Source organism: Bubalus bubalis, chromosome 4 (genome assembly GCF_019923935.1).
Source record: "Bubalus bubalis isolate 160015118507 breed Murrah chromosome 4, NDDB_SH_1, whole genome shotgun sequence".
In the NCBI taxonomy this organism is placed as follows: Eukaryota; Metazoa; Chordata; class Mammalia; order Artiodactyla; family Bovidae; genus Bubalus; species Bubalus bubalis.
Window position 1 is genome coordinate 105,361,083 of NC_059160.1, and position 24,085 is coordinate 105,385,167.

Here is a 24,085-nt window from a genome sequence, read left to right on the forward strand (position 1 = left end):
TGCATACAAATTTCTCCAGAGGCAGATCAGGTGGTCTGGTATTCCTATCTCTTTCAGAATTTTCCACAGTTTATGGTGATCCACACAGTCAAAGGCTTTGGCGTAGTCAATAAAGCAGAAATAGATGTTTTTCTGGAACTCTCTTGCTTTTTCCATGATCCAGCCGATGTTGGCAATTTGATCTCTGGTTGCTCTGCCTTTTCTAAAACCAGCTTGAACATCAGGAAGTTCACGGTTCACATATTGCTGAAGCCTGGCTTGGAGAATTTTGAACATTACTTTACCAGCGTGTGAGATGAGTGCAATTGTGTGGTAGTTTGAGCATTCTTTGGCATTGCCTTTCTTTGGGATTGGAATGAAAACTGACCTTTTCCAGTCCTGTGGCCACTGCTGAGTTTTCCAAATTTGCTGGCATATTGAGTGCAGCACTTTCACAGCATCATCTTTCAGGATTTGAAAGAGCTCAACTGGAATTCCATCACCTCCACTAGCTTTGTTCATAGTGATGCTTTCTAAGGCCCACTTAACTTCACATTCCAGGATGTCTGGCTCTAGGTCAGAGTTCACACCATCATGATTATCTGGGTCGTGAAGATCTTTTTTGTACAGTTCTTCTGTGTATTCTTGCCATCTCTTCTTAATATCTTCTGCTTCTGTTAGGTCCATCCCATTTCTGTCCTTTATTGAGCCCATCTTTGCATGAAATGTTCCCTTGGTATCTCTGATTTTCTTGAAGAGATCTCTAGTCTTTCCCATTCTGTTGTTTTCCTCTATTTCTTTGCATTGATCACTGAGGAAGGCTTTCTTATCTCTTCTTGCTATTCTTTGGAACTCTGCATTCAGATGCTTATATCTTTCCTTTTCTCCTTTGCTTTTTGCTTCTCTTCTTTTCACAGCTATTTGTAAGGCCTCCCCAGACAGCCATTTTGCTTTTTTGCATTTCTTTTCCATGGGGATGGTCTTGATCCCTGTCTCCTGTACAATGTCACGAACCTCATTCCATAGTTCATCAGGCACTCTGTCTCTCAGATCTAGGCCCTTAAATCTGTTTCTCACTTCCACTGTATAATCATAAGGGATTTGATTTAGGTCATACCTGAATGGTCTAGTGGTTTTCCCCACTTTCTTCAATTCAAGTCTGAATTTGGCAATAAGGAGCTCATGATCTGAGCCACAGTCGGTTCCTGGTCTTGTTTTTGCTGACTGTATAGAGCTTCTCCATCTTTGGCTGCAAAGAATATAATCAATCTGATTTCGGTGTTGACCATCTGGTGATGTCCATGTGTAGAGTCTTCTCTTGTGTTGTTGGAAGAGGGTGTTTGTTATGACCAGTGCATTTTCTTGGCAAAACTCTATTAGTCTTTGCCCTGCTTCATTCCGTATTCCAAGGCCAAATTTGCCTGTTACTCCAGGTGTTTCTTGACTTCCTAGTTTTGCATTCCAGTCCCCTATAATGAAAAGGACATCTTTTTTGGGTGTTAGTTCTAAAAGGTCTTGTAGGTCTTCATAGAAGGGAAGGGAAAAAAAATAGTTTGACTGACATAGGTGGTGAAACATAAACAATTAATAGAAAATGGTCTAAATGGACTAAAGCTCTATTGTTTTGAATTTACCGTGACCATCCTGCTTAACCAAGTCAGCTGACTTTGAGAGTTCAGAATTCTCTCCCTCTTTGACATCTGTCTCATGTAACACTATTTTGGAAATGATTGTTTCCTAATTTCATAAAGTCTGATTTTTTAAAAATCTAGGGATTTCCCTGGCTGTCCAGTGGTTGAAACTGTATACTTTCAATGTATGGAGAATGGGTTTGATTCCTGGTTGAGGAAATAAGATCCCACATGCTATACAGGTGTGGCCAAAAAATAAAATTAAATAAGTAAATATATACATAAAAATATAAAATCCAAATTCCTAATTATGTCATTTTCTGTAATCAAACCTCTGCTTATTGTAATCTATAGTTAGTCCCTCATCGCCTTCATTTATTCTCAAGATATCAGCTCTCTATGGACGACCCCCAATTCTATATTGTCTATGCTCTCCACATGCCTGCCCTAAATTTCCAGTGCTTAACCACAAGGTTTTCTTTTATCAATTCAACCTGAATTTTTAAATATTAAATTAATAGAATTTATGAATTTTTTCAAACAATTCCAGTGATTATCATTATTCTTTTATTTTCCCATTGTAAAAAATCTTTCTGATCATCTTTGATTCTTTTTTTATTCATAGTAAAGCACACTGAAATATGTCAAAGCCATCTTTTTCTCTCTCTGATTATCTTTCATATCACAATTTCCTGTTCGGCATTTTGTTTGGCTTTTCCCACCCTAATTCACTTCTTTCCTTCATCATGGGCATATAGGTACCTCCACTTCCAGCTGAGAATTGCCATGTGACTAACTGCTGTGTGCCAAAGGAAGATAAGCAGAAGAGAAGTATGCAACTTCCACCTTACGTGTTTAAAAGATGCTTACCTAAGTTTACTCATCCTCTTCCTGCTGACTGTAGAGGATTGCACCTTGAGTAAATTTCAGTTCAGTTCAGTCACTCAGTCGTGTCCGACTCTTTGCGACCCCATGAACTGCAGCATGCTAGGCCTCCCTGTCCGTCACCAACTCCCGGAGTCCACCCAAACCCATGTCCATCGAGTCGATGACGTCATCCAACCATCTCATCCTCTGTCGTCCACTTTTCCTCCTGCCCTCAATCTTTCCCAGCATCAGGGTCTTTTCCAATGAGTCAGCTCTTTGCATCAGGTGGCCAAAGTATTGGAGTTTCAGCCTCAACACCAGTCCTTCCAATGAACACCCAGGACTGATCTCCTTTAGAATGGACTGGTTGGATCTCCTTGCAGTCCAAGGGATCTCAAGAGTCTTCTCCAACACCATAGTTCAAGAGCATCAATTCTTTGGCACTCAGCTTTCTTTATAGTCCAACTCTCACATCCATACATGACCACTGGAAAAACCATAGCCTTGACTAGACGGACCTTTGTTAGCAAAGTAATGTCTCTGCTTTTTAATATGCTGTCTAGGTTGGTCATAACTTCCCGTCCAAGGAGTAAGTGTCTTTTAATTTCAGTGCTGCAATCGCCACCTACAGTGATTTTGAAGCCCAGAAAAATAAAGTCAACCACTGTTTCCACTGGGAGCCATATATTTTAACAGGCTGGAGCAAAACCCCACATTTCTAGGATGATTTCCCAGTAGAGAACCAATTACATATCTTGGACTGAGAGAGAATATACTTCAGTTTATTTTTGTATTTGGGTCCTTTCATAAAACATTTTAACCTTGACTCTAACCTGCTAACTACTATCAAATCAACAGTCAAGCCTCTTCAACATTCCACACCAGAGTCCCTGTAGAGAGTTCTCACTTATTAGTTTTCTCTTTCTCATTTGTAGAGAAACAGAAGCCAGGAATTAGGGCTTAAGTAGCTTCCCTCATAGCTCAGTTGGTAAAGAATCCGCCCGCAATGCAGGAGACTCCGGTTCGATTCCTGAGTCTGGAAGATCCACTGGGGAAGGGATAGGCTACCCACTCCAGTACTCTTGTGCTTCTTTTGTGGCTCAGCTGGTAAAGAATCCACCTGCAATGTGGGAGACCTGGGTTTTGATCCCTGGGTTGGGAAGATCCCCTGGAGAAGGGAAAGGCTACCCACTCCAGTAGTCCAGCTTGGAGAATTCCACAGACTAAGTCGATGGGGTCGCAAAGAGTCAGAGGCGACAGCAACTTTTTCACTTTCTTGTTAAGAAAAGGATCACAGCTTTCTCATGTAAGTAAAACTGAAGCTAAAATGTAGATCTAAAACATCTTGGAAATAAAAAAAAAAATAGGGCAGTCTTTCCCACTGGGTGTCCCATCCAGAAAGTCCAGGCACTGGAGGAATCCACGAATAAGACTCGAGGACAGAAAGTGGAGAAACCAAACAGCAGCAGCAGAGTTCGAGGCAGAGGATGGAAGATAAAGCCTGGAGACGCTCCTGAAGATGGGAGAAATACCTTGGGGGTTTTTAGGAAGAATGTGGCCTTAGAATGAAGTAAAGAGGAAAGTGCGTGGGTGCTGTCCTGCACGTCTCTTAGTTTCCTCTTTCTAAGGCATCTTTCAGTTCAACAAATGGATTGGTTTCTTCCTAACTAGGGACAGACAGCTTCAAATTAGTCTCCCTAAACCTGCTTTTGTTACTGAGTCAAACTGGGGTCCATTCGCTCACATGCAGTAAAGCCAATCCACTGACACTGGGTTGTGCCAGAGGAAAGCACAATGTTTATTGCAGGGCATCAAGCAAGGAGAACAGGCTACGCATGCTCGAAAGATCCAAGCTCCCAGGTGGCTTTCAGGGAAGGGTTTAAAGGCAGTGTGAGGGAGGCGGTTTCGGGGGTATGTGATCAGCTCATACACAATTCTTGGATTGGTTGGCATCAAGGTGAAGTCTTAAGCATCATCAATCCTTGGGTTTCAACCACTCTAGGGTCTGTGTTCTTATGGTCAGCAGTTTTCATCTGGTGGGGGTCTGTTTCTTATAAAAATAACTTAGGAATGTGTCAGGCCTTTATCTGTATCTTTCAGGGAACTATGAGTTCAGTGGTTCTGCTGTGTGGTAGATTTCTAGTCTAAATTGTTACCAGTTCCCTAGCCCAACAGCTATTCTTTGTTTCTACATCATCACATTTCCTAATCATTACCTCTTGAGTCAGTCTTTTGAGACTCAGTGGAGGCCTGGGAGACTAAAGCAAAAGCCTTTTCCTTCAAAGGATAGGGGGACAGGGGCTTATATTGCTGTTTCACTTTCACAGTGTCACTGTGTCAATTATCCACTGCATGTGTTGAAACATTGTAAACCACAGTACTTTTTAAAATAAGAGCTACCTAGAATTGAAAAAGTGAAAGAAAAAATAAAACCCAGGAATATACCCAAGAAAAGGTACAACCTACGTATCTAATAAACCAAGCACTCAAAATCAGTAGGATAAGTGTTGACTTTTCCATAAATATTTTAGGAAAATAGGGTATCTGGAAAACAGTTTTTTTAAACCACCCTAAGTTAGTTCTTTTCACTGTACTATATAACAAAGTAAATTGTAAACTAGTTAAATAATATAATTCACCTGTTGATTGATTCAACAAATCTGTGTTTGTAACACATGGTTCCCACTATATGTTAGACTTGGGTTTATTATATACAAGATCTATTCTCTCTGAGTAAAGGCCCTTAAGTCTACATGGGAAGGGAGACAAAGATGAAAATAGGCAACAAACTGAGATTAGGGAAAGGCTTCTGAGATAACATTATTCTGGGAAGAGGAATGCAGTCAGATGGAAAGGAAAGATTTCTGGCAAGGAGAACAAGGTGTGTTATGACTGGAAACAAAATATTTACTTTCTGAAAACTGCAGGAAATTCAGTATGGCAACTCTTGACATGTTACACAAATGCCCTTTGATCTCAACTGCCTGGACAAAAAATGCAGATAAAGACAGACACAGTTTCAAGACACCCTTCAATATTTTGTTATATTCGGGAGAACAAAGAGGAATGTTATACTGACTGCTGGTGTGAGGAAAAAATATGCAAATAAAAGATATGAGTAAGCAGAATTATTTTAAGTTATTACTGTGGTGTTTATAGTAAAAGTTGTGCTTATCTTTTCAGAATCATCAGTATATGCGGAGAAAAAAATGTTAAGGAAAAACAAAAAATTGATTTTTAAATACTGTCTTAATCTCGTTAATGGAGCTTTCTTGGTAAGTTTCTTCATAATTAGTAAAGAAGATGTACATTTTTATTAGCAGTTAAAAAATAAGTATTGGCTATTTTTTGTAGGTTCTGGGACTTTTACTCATGGGATTTGGTACATGGCTTTTATTAGATGGAAATAATTTTTTCACAGCTTTGGGTATGTATCTATTTTGCTTTTTTTTTTTTTTTAATTTTATTTTATTTTTAAACTTTATATAATTGTATTCGTTTTGCCAAATATCAAAATGAATCCGCCACAGGTATACATGTGTTCCCTACCCTGAACCCTCCTCCCTCCTCCCTCCTCCCTCCCCATACCATCCCTCTGGGTCGTCCCAGTGCACCAGCCCCAAGCATCCAGTATCGTGCATCGAACCTGGACTGGCTCTAAATCAAAAAAGGCATTCAGTGTTAAGCAACTGAGTACCTGACTTAGTCAGCAGGTGGCAGTGTTTCCCTACCATTCATAAAGTACTATTCAATTTTTCCTCAGAAAGTCTTTGTCAGTTGGTTCTATAAACGGCTTATTAAATAATAAGTCTTAAATCCAAGATCATAAAGGAGAGAGAATTTTGAGAGAAAAAGCTAGAAACTCTGGGCAAGACAGATGAGAGAAATAGAGGATTGCGGTTCTGCTAACTCTAGACTTTTACAGATTTATAAATGTTAAAAGATAATGGAGATCAATATAGTTTCACTGCCAAAGTTAAATAATCTCTTTTAAAACTCAGTAACCGAACTTCCCTTATGGCGCAGTAGATAAGAATCTGCCTTCCAATGCAGGAGACCCGGGTTTGATCCCTGATCCGGGAAGATCCCACATACTGCAGGGGAACTAGTCTCATTCACCACAACTACTGAGCCTGTACTCTAGACCTCGGAACCACAGCTACCGAGCCCATGGGTCCTAGAGTCAGGGAGTTGCAACTGCTGAAGCCCACGCCTCAATCCTGTGCTATGCAACAAGGGAAGTCATCACAGCGAGAGGCCCGCAAGCTGCAGCAGGGAGTGGTCCCCGCTCTCCACAGTTAGAGAAAGCTTGAGCAGAGTGGCAAAGACCCAACACAGCCAAAAAAAAAAAAAAAAAAAAAAACCGACTCAGTTACCATATCCTATCACATGGTTAGAAATATAATATTCCCTATGTGGAAACAACTGAACATGAATGCATGAATGGATAAAGAAGGATATGTATATATACATACATACAGAATGGATATATATATATGTATCATTAGGCACTATCCCATGAGCTAAGGATACAGTAGTGTACAAGAAAGATAAAGGGCATGTCCTCATGGAGCTTAATTCCATGAGGAAGACTTGAAAACAACACATAATTTCACCCCTGCAAACCTTCCCAGTCTCACCTCCCTGAAACAGTTAACTGCCAGCAAGGCTAAGTTTCCTATACACATTGCACCGTTCTGTGCCTTAGAATGCTTCCACCATTCCAACGTAGAGATTTCCAATTATAATTCAGAGCCTAAACTCAAGTGTTACCTTCTCCAGTAATCTTGCCTACCTTCACCTCCTCCTCCTACTGGATTAGCCGCTTTTCTACTCAGTGCTGTGCCAGTAAGTATTCTGCGATGGAGTATTGTTTGTTTGTTTGTTTTTTATGTGCTGATTTCTGTGGTGTAAAGAATCCCAGGATGGCCAGTTTTAAGGTGCCAATGTGGACTGAGTTAGCTTACAGATTTTGTGAGAATTTAAGCCTTGGCTTTATGTGCCAGAACAATCTTGTTCCAGCACACCACTGCCCACTGTCTCTAGTCTTCTCCCATAAAACCTAGGGCATATTTAATGTATTCATTCTCCCTTTTAAAAGGTATTTGTTAGGCACTACCCACTCCAGTATTCTTACCTGGAGAATCTCATGGACAGAGGAGCCTGGAGGGCTACAGTCCATGGGGTCGCAAAGAGTTGGACACGACTGAGCAACTTCACTTTCACTTTTCTTTCATATCTGTGCCATAGCATTAAGCATTTAACAATTAGTCTGTTGACTATATAAATATATATATATATATAGTCTCTAGCTCAGAGAGCTCAGTCTAGATGGGGAGAGAATAAAATATACTTTTAATCGGGCCATATTAGCAATAAACTCAGGGTCTCATACAAGGGAAACTTAACCCATATGTTAGGGTGTTGGTTAGTTGCTAAGTCATATCCAACTTTTTTGTGACCCCATGGACTGTAGCCCGCCAGCCTCTTTCTGTCCATAGGATTTCCCAGGCAAGAATACTGCGGTGAGTTGCCATTTTCTTATCCAGGGGAACTTCCCGATCCAGGGATCGAACCCACATCTCCTGCATTGGCAGGCAGATTCTTTATCACTGCGCCACTAAGGAAGCCCACATATGTTAGGTACTATTTTTGATGAATGAATGAATGAATACATAAATGTTTGGACATATATTATACATAGAAGAATTCACTCAAGAAAAAGTTGTCTTCTTTCATAGAAGACATTAAAGACAAGGTTAATTTAAAGAGATCTTCCGAGATTGAAGAAATTCTCTATCATGTCATTAAAGGAAGAAAAGTCCTTAAGAATAAGTAAGAGGTGCTAGAATGAGATTAAAAAGAGAAAGAGAAAGAGAATCCTAGTGATTTGGCAACAGCTTCTTAGGGAAACCTTGGGTTGCTGCATTTATTATTAAATAGAAAACACATATCACTTAATAATAGCTATTTCGTGGTTTCCACAGATGAAAATAATCACTTGACAGTGTATATTTTTCGAATTTTGATTGGAACTGGATCTGCTATTCTTCTTCTTTGTCTCTTGGGTTATTTGGGAATTCACAATGAGATCAGGTGGCTCTTAATTCTGGTACGTATTTCGTTTCAATTGTCTGAATTTGTAGCTTTGATTTTGAGTGTTCAAATTACACAAGTGAGCAAAAATGATTTATGTCACTGGAACACTGCAGTATAATGGGCTCTTGGAAGCATGGCAATGAAGTGCCCCCTCCCAAGAATCTTTGCTTAGACAGAATTTTGTTGCTGAGTTTTCAGTGGACCAAATCTGGACCTCAACACTTAACACATTGATATTAATTTTCAACACAGGGTCAATATGTATCCATTGCCTAAGGTGAACTACAGCTAACTAAACTTAAACATGAAGACTAAAATCAGAATAAAATGTGTTAAAGTCAATAAACATTGAAGCTTAGGAGGAAAAAGGAAACAATGGCCTGTAGTTGGCACATTTTCTCCCTGTGGGTGTACCATGTGGGATGCTAACTTACAGTTGAGATCACAATATATAATTTAACAAAGAGAAACATAACTGCTGAGGGGGCCAGACTCTGGTATCCGGTTAGCACACACTCTCTCCCCAGGCACATACATGAAAAGATAACTCATAATAAGGAAGACAAATCTGAAGTTGAGCCATTTACCATTCAGAAGAATGGTGTGGATCACATGCCAATCCACAGATTCAGGCGAACTATGTTGTTGTTCAGTCACTCGGTCGAGTCCAACTCTTCTCGACCCCGGGCACTGCAGCACACCAGGCTTCCCTGTCCTTCACCAGCTCCCAGAGCTTGCTCAAACTCACGTCCATTGAGTCAGTGATGCCATTCAACCATCTCATCCTCTGTCGTCCCCTTCTCCTCCTGCCCTCAATCTTTCCCAGCATCAGGGTATTTTCTAATGAGTAGGCTCTCTTCTCATCGGGTGACTAAAGTATTGGACTTTCAGCTTCAGCATCATCCCTTCCAAAGAATATTCAAGACCGATTTGATTAACTGGTTTGATCTTGCAATCCAAGGGACTCTCAAGAGTCTTCTACAACACCACAGCTCAAAAGCATCAATTCTTTGGCACTCAGCCTTCATTATAGTCCAATTTCCACATTCATACATGACTACTGGAAAAATCATAGCTTTGACTAGATGGACCTTTGTTGGCAAAGTAATGTCTCTGCTTTTTTATATGCTGTCTAGGTTAGTCATAACTTTTCTTCCAAGGGGCAAGCGTCTTTTAATTTCATGGCTGCAGTCACCATGTTCAGTGATTCTGGAGCTCCAAAAAATAGTCTGTCACTGTTTCCATTGTTTCCCCATCTATTTGGCATTAAGTGATGGGACCAGATGCCATGATCTTAGTTTTCTGAGTGTTGAGTTTTCAACCAGCCTTTTCACTCTTTTATTTCACATTCATCAAGGAGCTCTTCAGTTACACTTTGCTTTCTGCCATAAGGGTGGTGCCCATCTACATATCTGAGGTGATTGATATTTCTCCCCGCAATCTTGATTCCAGCTTGTGCTTCATCCAGTCCAGCATTTTGCATGATGAACTGTGCATAGAAGTTAAATAAACAGGGTGACAATATACAGCCTTAATGTGCTCCTTTCCCAATTTGGAACCAGTCTGTTCCATGTCCAGTTCTAACTGTTGCTTCCTGACCTGCATACTGATTTCTCAGGAGGCAGGTAAGGTGGTCTGGTATTCCTATCTCTTTAAGAATTTTCACAGAGTTTTTTGTGATCCACACAGTCAAGGACTTTAGAGTAATCAATGAAGCAGAAGTAGATGTTTTTCCTAAATTTTCTTGTTTTTTTCTATGATGCAGAGGATGTTGGCAATTTGATCTCTGTTTCCTCTGTCTTTTCTAAATCCAGCTTGAACATCTGGAAGTTTTCGGTTCACGTACTCTTGAAGCCTGGTTTGGAGAATTTTGAGCATTACTTTGCTAGCATGTGAAATGAGTGCCACTGTGCAGTAGTTTGAACATTCTTTGGCATTGCCTTTTTTGGGATTGAAATGAAAACTGACCAATTCCAGTCGTGTGGCCACTGCTGAGTTTTCCATATTTGCTGGCATGTTGAGTGCAGCACTTTTAACAGCATCATCTTTTAGGATTTGAAATAGCTCAGCTGGAATTCCATCACCTCCATCACCTCCAGCTTTGTTCATAGTGATGCTTCCTAAGGCCCACTTGACTACGTACTCCAAGATGTCTGGCTTTATGTGAATGATCACACCATTGTGGTTATCTGGGACATTAAGATCTTTTTTGTATAGTTCTTTGGTATGTTCTTTTCACCTCTTCTTAATATCTTCAGATGAAATACAGCTTTTAACATTTTCTTTAAATCAAATTGGAGAAGGAAATGGCAACCCACTGCAGTATTCTTGCCCTGGGGAATCCTATGGACAGAGGAGCCTGGTGGGCTACAGCCCATGGGGTCACAAAAGAGTCAGACGTGACTTCGCAACTATTTGACTGCATCAGGTCTCAGTTGCAGCCTGTGGGCTCTTCAGTTGTTTCATGTGGGATCTAGTTCCCTGACCAGGGATCGAACCCAGGACCCCTGCATTGGGAACTCCGAGTCTTAGCCATTGGACCACCAGGAAGTCCTCAAATCAGTTTTAATTCACAGGCGCTTTCCTGTGATGCAGATAGGAAATTCAAATGTAGCCAACTGTGCCTCTTGCCAAGAATACCTAACTCTTATGTAGCATGGAAAGTCCTGGTAATCACTCTGGATTTTGTTATCAGTCTACACCAGTTACCATGAAAGCACTCCCTTTCCCAGCTGATGTGGTTCCTTCAGGACTATGCATTTGCTGTTTGAATGGCCTAGAGCAGCAAACCAGGGTTGCTCTTCATCCAGTATATACCAGTACAGGCATATTGGTGAAATTCTTTTGTGAAGGACTGGTAAGGAACAGTTACCTCAGTTCCTTTCCTGCAGTTACCTCCCCTGAGACCCAAGACATTCAACCCTGCCAATGACACAGCAATTACAGGAGTCATGCCTGGCAGAGGAATTCAGTTCAGTTCTGTTGCTCAGTCGTGTCCGACTCTTTGCGACCCCATGAATCGCAGCACACCAGGCCTCCCTGTCCATCACCATCTCCCGGAGTTCACTCAGACTCACGTCCATCGAGTCAGTGATGCCATCCAGCCATCTCATCCTCTGTCGTCCCCTCCTCCTCCTGCCCCCAATCCCTCCCAGCATCAGAGTCTTTTCCAATGAGTCAACTCTTCGCATGAGGTGGCCAAAGTACTGGAGTTTCAGCTTTAGCATCATTCCTTCCAAAGAAATCCCAGGGCTGATCTCCTTCAGAATGGACTGGTTGGATCTCCTTGCAGTCCAAGGGACTCTCAAGTGTCTTCTCCAACACCACAGTTCAAAAGCATCAATTCTTTGGCGCTCAGCTTTCTTCACAGTCCAACTCTCACATCCATACATGACCACAGGAAAAATCATAGCCTTGACTAGACAGACCTTTGTTGGCAAAGTGATGTCTCTGCTTTTGAATATGCTATCTAGGTTGGTCATAACTTTCCTTCCAAGGAGTAAGCATCTTTTGATTTCATGGCTGCAGTCACCATCTGCAGTGATTTTGGCAGAGGAATTAGTTTCTGCCTATTGTTAGTAATTGCTACTTGTTGTTATCTGAATATTACCCAGGGCAGAAGCATTTTAGGCAAATTTGGAAACCACACCTTCATTTCCCTCTGGGGTCTTGCCACCTTATCCTGGCAATACCTGGAAAAAAAGACCTCGCTCTTTCTTCTTATTCTCCTCAAAGGCACACCTTCAACTCTCAAATTGTATCTTTCTTTTATTCTAGGGCCTTTAGCATAGTTTTCTCATGGGACTTCTGATTTTGAATATGGAAACTGGGACGGAAATGGCTTGTAGGAAAGTTTTAATCTTATTTCTGTAGACTGAGGTTAAAAGATAATAATTTTCAAGGATAAAATCATGAATAACCTGTATGAAAATGAACATGTGTCGAAGACTTTATTTAAATAATTAATTAATCAATAGGGGAACCACCAGTAAGAAGTAACAACTGGTTTAAATGAGAATTAGACTTGTGGAGATTTATATTCTCTATAAACTGTATTCATTTGTATTTTCATGAATAGTAATCATTTGCATCATGATGGGACTTTTGTATTATTGATACTCTCAGAGTTCTGTAAATTAACTCTCTACAGAGTTGAATAATAGCTTAGGCAAATGTAACATTTCATACTGCCATTGAATCAGAAACCCAGAAGAGTCCAGTAGACCTCAGCCAGCTTGCCATTGAAAAGAAATCCAGTAACTTAAAAAAAAAAAATTGTTTTGCACATTTTCTCTGTTTCTACCTGTCTTCGCCACTATTTCTTGATAATGAAGATTAAGTGAGGTATTGTGTTTATTTATTTTTTTAATTTTATTTTATTTTTAAACTTTACATAATTGTATTAGTTTTGCCAAATATAAGTATTAAAAACCTAAACTTCTGAACAGTACTAAAGACAAAAACCTATTTTTATCCCTGAAAATGGGAAACACAATGTATGTCGAGTAAGCAATGTTAATGGACTGTTTTAAAGTATTCAATGTTTAAAATATGTAAAACTAATAATACTAAATAATTCTTGTATTTTATTTAGTAAAATATTCAGACAAGTTACTTTAGAAATTATTTTGAATTCTAGATAATATGTAACACTGTGCTGCTATTGTGAAGGAGATGGCAGTGGCCGTAAGTTTTAAAACAAGAAAATAGTCAAATAGTGCAAAAATCATTTTCTTTAGCCTTGAAGTAGTTTTAGTTCTCAAAGCAATAGTCCAGATATGCATATAGACTCTACTATCATCGTTGCCTTTGTTACTTTCTCATTATTTTGTTGTTGTTGTTAATGCTGTCGTTGCTTTGTGCATGATGGAATAGTTTATGTCTGGCCACAATTTAGTGAGTTCTCTAGTGTTAGCGGAATGGTGTTAAGTGAAAGTCAAGATATTTAAATCCCCCTCTATGAATTTTAGATCTGAATGAAGAGGGTATCATCATCAACTCCATTAGACCAAGTAGCCTGTTAGACTTCTCATGAAATATTATCACTTCTTTCTATCTTACTCCTAGCCAAATGTTCATTGATTTTTTTTGCCTTTTGATGTAAGGATTTCACTCATGTATACGAAACAGGAAACTTCAGTAATACCCATGTATATTTTAAGACTTCATATTTCATATGATGTGCATTTTCCATCACTGTAGTATCTAGAAAATATATTAGGAGTGTAGTTCTCATCTCTGTGTCTCTTTTCTTGTAGTATGCAGCACTATTGATGTGGGCTGTTGGTGTTCAGGTTGTACTTTCAACACTCATCTTTGCAAAGAAAGAAGAGGTATGGAAATGTCATCTTTCTATTTGAAAAATAGGAAAATCAGATGTTGTAGATTATTGAGACCTGAACCTATATTAAACCTATAGTAAAAGCTAAAGGTAAGTAAATGTCTTTAGGGGAAAAGGGATGAAATGGAAGTACTTCAATCGTGTAATGGAAAGGAGACAAGGGTCAGATTAGAATGGAGGACAGAGTTCATGTTTTAACTCTGTCTGCAGAAGACGCAGAATGTTGTTGTAAATGACAAAAAATGTGGGGGAAAAGGAGATAATACTTAGAGTGGGGGATCCAAAACTGGCCCCCTCAGCCAACCCTGGCTATCACTAGTAACCACATCACCATACTATGTTCTGTTTTTGTAAAGAAATAGCTTTAGACTTTCTAAAGATACTAATTAGTACTGATTTTAAATTAACAATTTCATTTCAATAAGATGTACTGAATAATTCATATATTTGTATAGTTATAGCCATCAGATCAGATCAGATCAGATCAGTTGCTCAGTCGTGTCCAACTCTTTGTGAACCCCATGAATCGTAGCACGCCGGGCCTCCCTGTGAATCACGAACTCCCGGAGTTCACTCAGACTCACGTCCATTGGGTCAGTGATGCCATCCAGCCATCTCATCCTCTGTCGTCCCCTTCTCCTCTTGCCCCCAATCCCTCCCAGCATCAGAGTCTTTTCCAATGAGTCAACTCTTCACATGAGGTGGCCAAAGGACTGGAGTTTCAGCTTTAGCATCATTCCTTCCAAAGAAATCCCAAGGCTGATCTCCTTCAACTGACACAATTAAATTAATGGATGATTTATATTTTTTAAGTTCAAAAGAGCACATAATAAATTTCCTGAAAACTTTTCGGTAACACAACTTACCTCTTTACAGCCTATAGTTACTTTTAATTCTTTAAGAAACTTCAGTATTTCAGTGCAGTCAAGGTCTGTTTTTGTATCCTGGGAGACTGTCTTATAGCACTAAGAGCATGGACTTGAAGTCAGTCCTTAAACCCATATCTTCATCTACTGCCTTATAGAGTTATCATTAACTGACAGTTGTAAATTTGGGGTGTGCTGGGTCTTTGTTGCTGTCTGCAGGCTTCTTCTAGTTGTGGTGAGCACAGGCAACTCTTCACTGTGTTGCACAGGTTTCTTATTGCGATGGCTTCTGTGGTTGCAGAGCACGTGCTCTAGGCATGCAGGCTTCAGTAGTCACATAGCCCCAAAGCTTGTGGGGTTTTCCCAGACCAGGGATTGAACCCATGTGCCCCACACTGGCAGGTGGATTCTTAACCCCTGGGCCACCAAGGAAGTCCTTCCCTTATTTAATTTTGAAGGAGACCCTGAGCAATTCCTATGGTTTCTAGCCTTCAAACTCTCTCTCTCACTTGCACTTGCCTTCTCTCTCTCTCTTTCTCTCTCTCTCTCTCTCTCTCTCTCTCTCTCTCTATATATATATATATATATATATATATATATGATCAAAGCAAAAGATTAAACTCTTAATTAATGGCCAAACCTCAACAAAATCTTTTCTGTATAGCACCATTGCTTTCCAGTTTCATTTGCTCTCTTGTGCTTGGCATCTGTCCTGGGTATCTAATTACCTAGGGCCTATTGTTAATGACTTGGCATTTGTATATAAAGTTTCTTCTCTCCACATGAAAAAATGTGTGTGCATGTGTGTGTGTGCACGCACATACAGTCAAGTGAGTCCTGTAAAGCTGTCTTGATCCCGACACATCATTCTCTAACTTTTGGACCTGGTGATAGAACCTGAATATTGGACCTTTAACACATGGATGTAGTTAATCAATGTCACCCATATTTATTTAAGTATTATTCACATACTCCCCTCCACCTATTTTAAGAATAATAAAATCTATCATTTAATAATAAGCACCATGTGCCAAAGAATGTGATAGGTACTTCATTGGCACTATATTATTGATCCTCATAACAAACCCTAGAGATGCATTGTTAAGTCCTGCTTTCTAGAACATAAAACTGAGGTTTTGAGCAGAGAAATACATGTAAAATATATCATGGCCAAATGACAGAGTCTGAACTCGAACACTTATTAACCAGTCCCAGAGATAGTGGCTTAGTTTATATCACCTTGACTTCTACAGTTCAAACTGGATTGAGCTCTCACGAGCTTTTAAATATTTTATGTCATTTACAATGCTGACTCAGTGTTAGAGATGCACTGGGGCTTCACTGGATATTTTTCAAATTGAATATGTGTGAGGGAATTTTATTTATATAGTAGTAACCTAGATTATATATGAAAATCATTTTTACTCATATACTAAAGTTTGATTCATAGGCACTCTCAATCTCCCAAGTTAAGCTTTAAAAGGTAAATGAGGATATGTCTCCCTGTCATCACAAGAGTATAAAATAGAAAAGCATCATTTTCTATTCTGAATAAAAATTAACTCAGAGAATATGTGAAATAGATTATATAATAACACATTATATCATTCTAATCTTCTTAGAGGTAAGTGTGTAAGAGTTTAACATGTACAGATGTCTTAATTATTGTAGTATTCCAACCAGTTATTTACTTTTCATTATTCAAAGATAGCATATGACAATGAGAAAGTATTAGACTAGATTTCAAATGAATTAGGTTTAGAAGTCACACCTCTTCTTCATTCATGTAAACAAAGGAAATGATCATATTCTCTGAGTATCTATATCATGGTTCATAAAATGAAAATACTATCTTGAATTTCTACCTTTTACTATTTTTAGGACCAAATTAGGACTGAGTTATGAAAGCCATATAAACTTTTAAATGCTTATATAAGTTCCTATTAAAAATTACCCATGCAATATCTAGACTTCAAAATAGCAATTTCCCCCCAAACTTTCAGATATGATTATTTTTGCTTTAGCATTATAAAAAGATAATTTTTAAATTGAAAAATGTAATTCTTGTAAAATATACAGTAGATTCAGGTTAATAATTTTATTTAACATCTTGATTAATGTGGGAACTAGTTTAGTTATAAAAACCAATTAGAAGGAGAATACAAAGAGAAAACATTTATATAGATACAAAAACTGACATAAAAACTGACTTTGAAAGGAAAGGGATCAATTTCATCCCCACCAGGAAAAGTTCATCTGCAATTCTCTCCAACAAAGAATCATTTGAATTGGGAGACTGAGACAAACAAATACACAAATTACAAAGTTGTAAAATAAATTAAAAACTGTGAAAAGTACAGACTCATAGAATCAGAGAACCCTGAAGGTATACTAGAGAAAACCTAGTTTTCATTGAAAAGATCCTCAGTCATCTTTTCCATTTATAAGTCTTTCGCAATTTTTCCTGAGATTATGAGAAAAAATGTTAGAACCTTTCAACATTGAGGAGAGCAGCACATAACTTCCTTCCTAATCATAAAAGAAGACTAATGTTGTCTTCCTATAGATCACAGTGTAAAATACCAAAGGTATTCACACTTGCTCATTGCGAAAAATAATGATAGGAAGAAAAATAAAACACCTAGAAATAAGTTGAAAGCAACAAACTGAGTTTGAATACTTTTTATGAGGAACCATAAGGGAAGTTTCTATCAAATTTACATTTTTAATGAAATTTTCAACAGGTTCACCAAGCATGGCATGATAAAATTGATTCCATCATTTCTGAGTATGGATCTGAGGATTTTCCTCAAGATACACCCAAGTGGATGATTCTGAATGCTCTGCAGAAAACGGTAAGATGAAATTATCATAAAAGTAAAAAATTAGACAGCAAAGGTGACAGCTGAGATGTGGGAAGACAAGGAAGGACAGGGGATGGGCACAGGAATGAGAGGTTCTTATATTTCTTCTAAACAAATGAGGTGGGATAGTATTGTCTAAACTTACAGATCTTGAGTTTTACCCTTCTTTTATAAGGTGTATCTGCTTTTCTGGGTCAATTGATGGGTGGTCATTTTAACCTGGATTCAGCTGTAAAAGTGTTGGGAGTCTTCTGCCAAGTGTAACAATAATCTACTCTGTTGCATCCAGGGGGAGATAAATTCTAAGCCCAGTCCCTGCTGGGCAGCAGAATATCCTGATGGTTCCCATTTGAGCCTAAACATCAGGTTTGCCATGTAGTAACTTTATGATCCTAGATAAGAAATCTTCTTAACTTCAGATACTGTATTAACAAAATAGGCAGAATAACCCCTACCTCTGGTTGTCAAGAATAAAGGAAGTAACATATACATAATACATAGAAAGCCTTGGATCTGGGACACAGTATCAACTTAATACTTGTTAGCTAATGTTGTTAGGATTATATTTCACTGTTCACATGTTTCTTGGCAAGGTAAGGGAATGTGTGTACTCAGCCAAATGGTTACAAGAATAGATCGACACAGGAACATAGTAAGTGCTTGATTAAGAAAAAAAATAGCAAACATTTACATAGCCCCAGGTCCTTTTTTAGGTACTTTGCATATATTAACTCATTTAGTCCTCTCAATCCAATGAGATAAGAACTATTATCTTCATTTTGCAGATGAAGGTAGAGAAATTCATAACTTAGCCAGTGCCACATGGCTAATAGATGGCACAGCCAAAATTCAATCCCTGACAATCTACACTAGATTTTGTGCTCAAGTGCTATACCAGAGTTTCACATAAACAGTTACTATTTTTAGTATATTTAATAACAGAAATGCTTATTAGGAGAATTTAAATTTATTATAAATGATTTTATTCACCTTATTTTTTCTTTGGTGTATGTGATCTGAAATGGTATTGCATTTTCAGATAGCATTGACTGATAGCAGTGTATCAAACCTTCCTATGGTCATTAACTGATAAATCAGGAAAACGACTGAGCGACTTCACTTTCACTTTTCACTTTCACGCACTGGAGAAGGCAATGGCAACCCACTCCAGTGTTCTTGCCTGGAGAATCCCGGGGACGGGGGAGCCTGGTGGGCTGCCGTCTATGGGGTCGCACAGAGTCGGACACGACTGACGCGACTTAGCGGCAGCAGCAGCAGCAGCAGGAAAACATGTCTATATGTATGACATCACTGTCATTAATGAGAATCCAGCTTATGTTTCCTAGCCATGAATATCATTGAGCATTGAGATAGTATATGTAGATTTGATTGTTTAACTGACTTTCAGTACCCAGTCTCTAAAGTACTATGTTAGTCATTTGATGTTTCCAAGACTGTGGCAAGATTGTTGGCACATGTTGCAACATAGGTGGTACTGATGCTATAACTTACAATAACAAGTTTAGAAAATAATGATCTACTCACTTGAACTTTCTCTTATTTTCTAGGTGACAAATATATAAGCTGATTCTTTCACATCCTTTCAACTCAACTTGATAGGATTGGAAATGAGACATTTCATAGATGCTTGATCACTTCTGACTCTTTTACTTATTACCTTTCTGGGTTTTTTTTTTTTTTTTTTTTGGTGGCAGCTTTTCACACAATACAAAATATAAGGTTAACATCTTACATTAATCCTAAGAATGTAGAAACAACCCTGAGTCTCTATGTATATTAAACACATATGGCAGCATATTTTGGATAAATCATAAAGAAAACTGTTATAGTTAGGAGAAGGTATGGCTCAAGGGATTCTCCCTCCCATGTTCTGGCTCTAAACGTGATTTAGTAAGTCAAGTATATCTTTCATCCTGAACTTTATAAGGTAAATTCAGATATAATAATTTCATTTAAACATAGCCCACTTATATGAGTAGAGATCTTTAATTCTGATTAATATCAACCATAGCAGCAACAGCAACAAAAAATATTTTTGTTTAAACAAACAAAAATATATTTGTTTAATCTGTTATATTTCAATGCAGAATAAATTAATAAATTTATCATAAAACCACTTTGAGAAGCATAGGATCATATAATTGACTGCATTTTGAATATTCTATAGTAAAACTTATAGAATCATTTTTCTAGTTTCAGTGTTGTGGCCGAAAAAATTACACAGATTGGACCAAGAATAAGAATAAAGAAAATTCAGAACAGGTGCCATGTTCTTGCACAAATTCTACATTAAGAAAGTGGTTTTGTGATGAGCCACTGAATGCAACGTACCTACAGGTAAATATAAGCCAAGGCTTCTCCAAGTGTTTACAGTATCCTGTGTTTTTTTTTGTTTTTGTTTTTATTTTTTGCAAGTCATTTTAGAATCCTGAGCAAATTGTTGAAACATGTTAAAAACAATGCCATTCATGGTTATTAGGTTCTTAAGCACCTTGCTAATGAAACCACAGTGAAGTGGATTATATCAGTTACATAACAAAGTCATTAAACTTTCTGGGTTATGTGATCTAAGTGTGCCTAGAACTTGGGACTCCATTAACTCTCTCCTCAACCATCTTTTGGAGGAGGCAATGGCACCCCACTCCAGTACTCTCGCCTGGAAAATCCCATGGGCAGAGGAGCCTGGTGGGCTGCAGTCCATGGTGTCGCAGAGAGTTGGACATGACTGAGTGACTTCACTTTCACTTTTCACTTTCATGCGTTGGAGAAGGAAATGGCAACCCACTCCAGTGTTCTTGCCTGGAGAATCCCAGGGATGGGGGAGCCTGGTGGGCTGCCATCTATGGGGTCGCACAGAGTCGGATACGACTGAAGTGACTTAGCAGCAGCAACAACCATCTTTTAACAGAGGAAATCCTTTTGGTAAATCTCCATTGTATAGGACTGGTAAAGGAACTGCAACAGCAGAAATAAAGAGGCATGAGGTTTGACAAAAACTAAGGGAGGAAATCCCAGATGTGTCAAGGGTGGTGTTCACATAAAGGCGGCAGAAACCAGAGAAGAGGTTCATCTGTAGCAACTTCTCTCTACAGATATAGGACATGATAAACTAGGGATTTCCATCCAATAACTTCTAATACTTTGTGTAGTTTATATATTGATGTTATTCTAGTTTTAAGATGTCTTTCAATAACATCATTCATTCATAGAGAAATGGAGGATTCTCCATTTAAGGATTCCATTTAATCTCCACTTAAGGAATTTCCATTTAAGGAATCTCCATTTGGAGGATTCTCCAAGAAAGGTTCTCTTTGGGAAATATCATGTTAGGCAATAGTACATGCCCTGCTGAATTTCAGTAGTGTTCATAAAATCTAATCCCTCTCAAAACGTAATAAATTTCTGATTTCAACTGCCTGAAAACATCTTAACAGCTTAAAAAGTAGCAGCTGAGGCATCTTGCTATTGTAGGAAGCTCTCTGGGCTAAAAGTCCAGTCTCCAGTTAGATGTTGACTTACTTTTTAGACTTTCGTACATTACTAACCTCTTTGTCTCTTCTCTGTAATGGAATTATGTATAAAACCATTTATATTTCCAAGTCAATCTAAATAAGTTCTTTTCCTTAGGGTTGTGAAAATAAAATCAGCACATGGTATCATGCTAATGCTTTGACATTAATTGGAATTAACTTTGGACTTTTGGCTTCAGAGGTAAGTTTTTGTTTATATGTTTAAAGATTTTTTAAAAATTAAGTATAAAGTATATGGGATAGACTGTAGAACAACCAGATGCAGACCTAAGCAGACTAATTAGTCCAATAGGAGCCAGGACCCTGAAACTGTTCACACACAGGAGGTCCCAACTGAGGGCAATATCCTTAGATCAGCCTGGGTGGAACCTGGAAATCATTATCATCCAGGACTTTCATGGCAGTCCAGTTGGTTAAGACACCCCACTTCCAATGTAGGGGGCTTGGGTTCGATTCCTGGTTGGGGAACTAAAATCCCACAGGCTTCATAGCATGTTCAGAAAAACATAAACACATGTTTTTAATGGCTTTATAAAAAAAAATAAGTTGTTCTCCTGGCAGGTCGTGATTTCATTTCTTTGTGATTAAAAAAAAAATACTTCCTATCTTGGCAGTGAGTTGACCATGATTGGCAGTGTGTACACTGGCAAATTTCTTAAATCTAGGCAGATGTTTGACATTAGTAAATCTATTCAATCATACATTCTTTCATTCATTGCTTCATTCATTCATTGAATAAATTTGGAAGGGGGAAGAACATCTACTATGTGTCAGGTGCTGTACTAGATGCTAGAGATACAATGGGAAGCAAAATCTACATATTCCTTGACTTACAGGGTGTGCCAACTGCAAAATCAAGGTTCAGAAATAGTATTTAATTCTCCAGTCCCAGTGAAGACCAATAAAAGCTAGTGAAGGGTATGGATTCAAAGAAATTGTAAGACTGTATAGATTATTATTGTGTAGAGTATAACAGAATAAATATATAACATGTGATTTGGCCAAAATAGGATAGCAAATTTAATTTATGTTGATCCACAAAGTATCAATATCAGATATGCAGATGATACCACTCTAATGGCAGAATGCAAAGAGGAAATAAAGAGTCACTTGAAGAAGGTGAAAGAGGAGAGTGAAAAAGCTGGCTTAAAACTCAACATTCAAAAAACTAAGACCATGGTAGCCAGTCCCATCACTTCATGGCAAACAGATGGGGAAAAAGTGGAAGCAGTGACATATTTTCTTACCTTGGGCTCCAAAGTCACTGCAGACAATGACTGTAGCCATGAAATTAAAAAAAATGCTTGCTCCCTGGAAGGAAAGCTATGACAAATCTACACAGAGTCTTAAAAAGCAGAGACATCACTTAGCCAACAAAGTTTTGTGTAGTCAAAGGTATGGCTTTTCCATCAGTCATGTACAGATGTAAGAATTGGACCATAAAGAAGGCTGAATGCTGAAGAATGTTTTGAATTGTGATGCTGGAGAAGACTCTTGCGAGTCCCTTGGACTAGGAGATCAAACCACTCAATTCTAAAGAAAATAAGTCCTGAATATTCATTGGAAGGACTGATGCTGAAGCTCCAATACTTTGGCCACGTGATGTGAAGAGCCAACTTATTGGAAAAGACCCTGATGCTGAAAAAGATAGAGGGCAGGTGGAGAAGAGGGTGACAGAGGATGAGATGGCTGGATGGCATCACCAAGTCAATGGACATGAGTTTGAGCAAACTCTGGGAGATGATGAAGGGCAGGGAAACCTGGCATGCAAAGACCAGGACACAACTTAGCAACTGAACAACAAGCAGGGCCCTCAGCTAAAGTTCCATAAATTCTTTTCAACTGGTAAGAGTGTTTAGTCTCAGGATGGTGGTAAACAAGACAGTCTTATAAGCATTGATCCTCTTTTTAAATGTTTATTTTCTATTGTATTCGTCCTGAGGCAATTAATATAAGACTGAATGGGGGATATTATTGTGTTCCAGTTTATCATCTACCCTTTCCAGACCATCTTTCATGATCCTATAGCAAAAAGAGGCAGTTTTTTGGAAGTGATGACATTAGAAAAATGATGAACACAAAACATCAGCAGTTTATCACAGCATCTAGCCCAGTGATAGCCCATGTAATTAAAATTGAGTACTCCATTCCTTCACCCTCTCTGTAAATGAACTTGATGACATCTGGGGTACCCTACAAGACTTACTCTGCTGACTTCTTATTCACAATGATATGTATCTTATTCGGAAATGGTCTCACCCTCCTTCCTCCCTTTTCCCTTTGCAGAATACATTTTGGTGATTATATGGTGTTAACTTTACAAATTATTCTTATTGATTACATTTTAATCTCTTATTGTTTCCCTTTTTTCCAGGTTTTGCAATTCTCTTTAACTGTTTCTTTCTTCGGACACATCAAGAATAGAATATATGCAGAAAAGTGATCACCGGATTTTAATTTGTCTGGAAGAAACCAGTTAACTCGTAAAATAATCATATTGAATTCTTCTATTCCAAAAGAAAAGTTTTGAATTACATTCATTGTTTAAGATTTAATAAAGTCAGTGGTTATATATGACACAGAATTATTGAATATAATATCATTCCATGAAATTTTTCAGTTCAATTCAGTTCAGTCGCTCAGTTGTGTCCAACTCTTTGCGACCCCATGAATCGCAGCATGCCAGGCCTCCCTGTCCATCACCAACTCCTGGAGTTCACTCAGACTCACGTCCATCGAGTCAGTGATGCCATCCAGCCATCTCATCCTCTGTCGTCCCCTTCTCCTCCTGCCCCCAATCCCTCCCAGCATCAGAGTCTTTTCCAATGAGTCAACTCTTCGCATGAGGTGGCCAAAGTACTGGAGTTTCAGCTTTAGCATCATTCCT

General features: G+C 38.6%; 1 protein-coding gene across 4 annotated transcripts in view; it reads left to right on the forward strand.

Moving 5' to 3' along the window:
- TSPAN19 (tetraspanin 19) overlaps positions 1–23,766 on the forward strand; it is a 28,991-nt gene extending 5,225 nt beyond the window's left edge. Inside the window, exons 1-9 of one of the 4 annotated variants that reach the window (XM_044941869.1) lie at positions 5,216–5,358; positions 5,661–5,752; positions 5,832–5,904; positions 8,465–8,589; positions 13,835–13,909; positions 17,528–17,638; positions 19,868–20,005; positions 21,296–21,379; positions 23,573–23,766. In XM_044941869.1, the coding sequence (XP_044797804.1) occupies positions 5,325–5,358; positions 5,661–5,752; positions 5,832–5,904; positions 8,465–8,589; positions 13,835–13,909; positions 17,528–17,638; positions 19,868–20,005; positions 21,296–21,379; positions 23,573–23,641 (801 nt within the window). In that variant the 5' untranslated portion in view covers positions 5,216–5,324 and the 3' untranslated portion in view covers positions 23,642–23,766. Of the gene's footprint in view, positions 1–5,215; positions 5,359–5,660; positions 5,753–5,831; positions 5,905–8,464; positions 8,590–13,834; positions 13,910–17,527; positions 17,639–19,861; positions 20,006–21,295; positions 21,380–23,572 lie in introns of those variants that run through there. The other 3 variants (XM_044941868.1, XM_006079518.3, XM_044941870.1) reach the window with 3 other exon arrangements.
- The last annotated feature ends 319 nt before the right edge of the window (positions 23,767–24,085 follow it).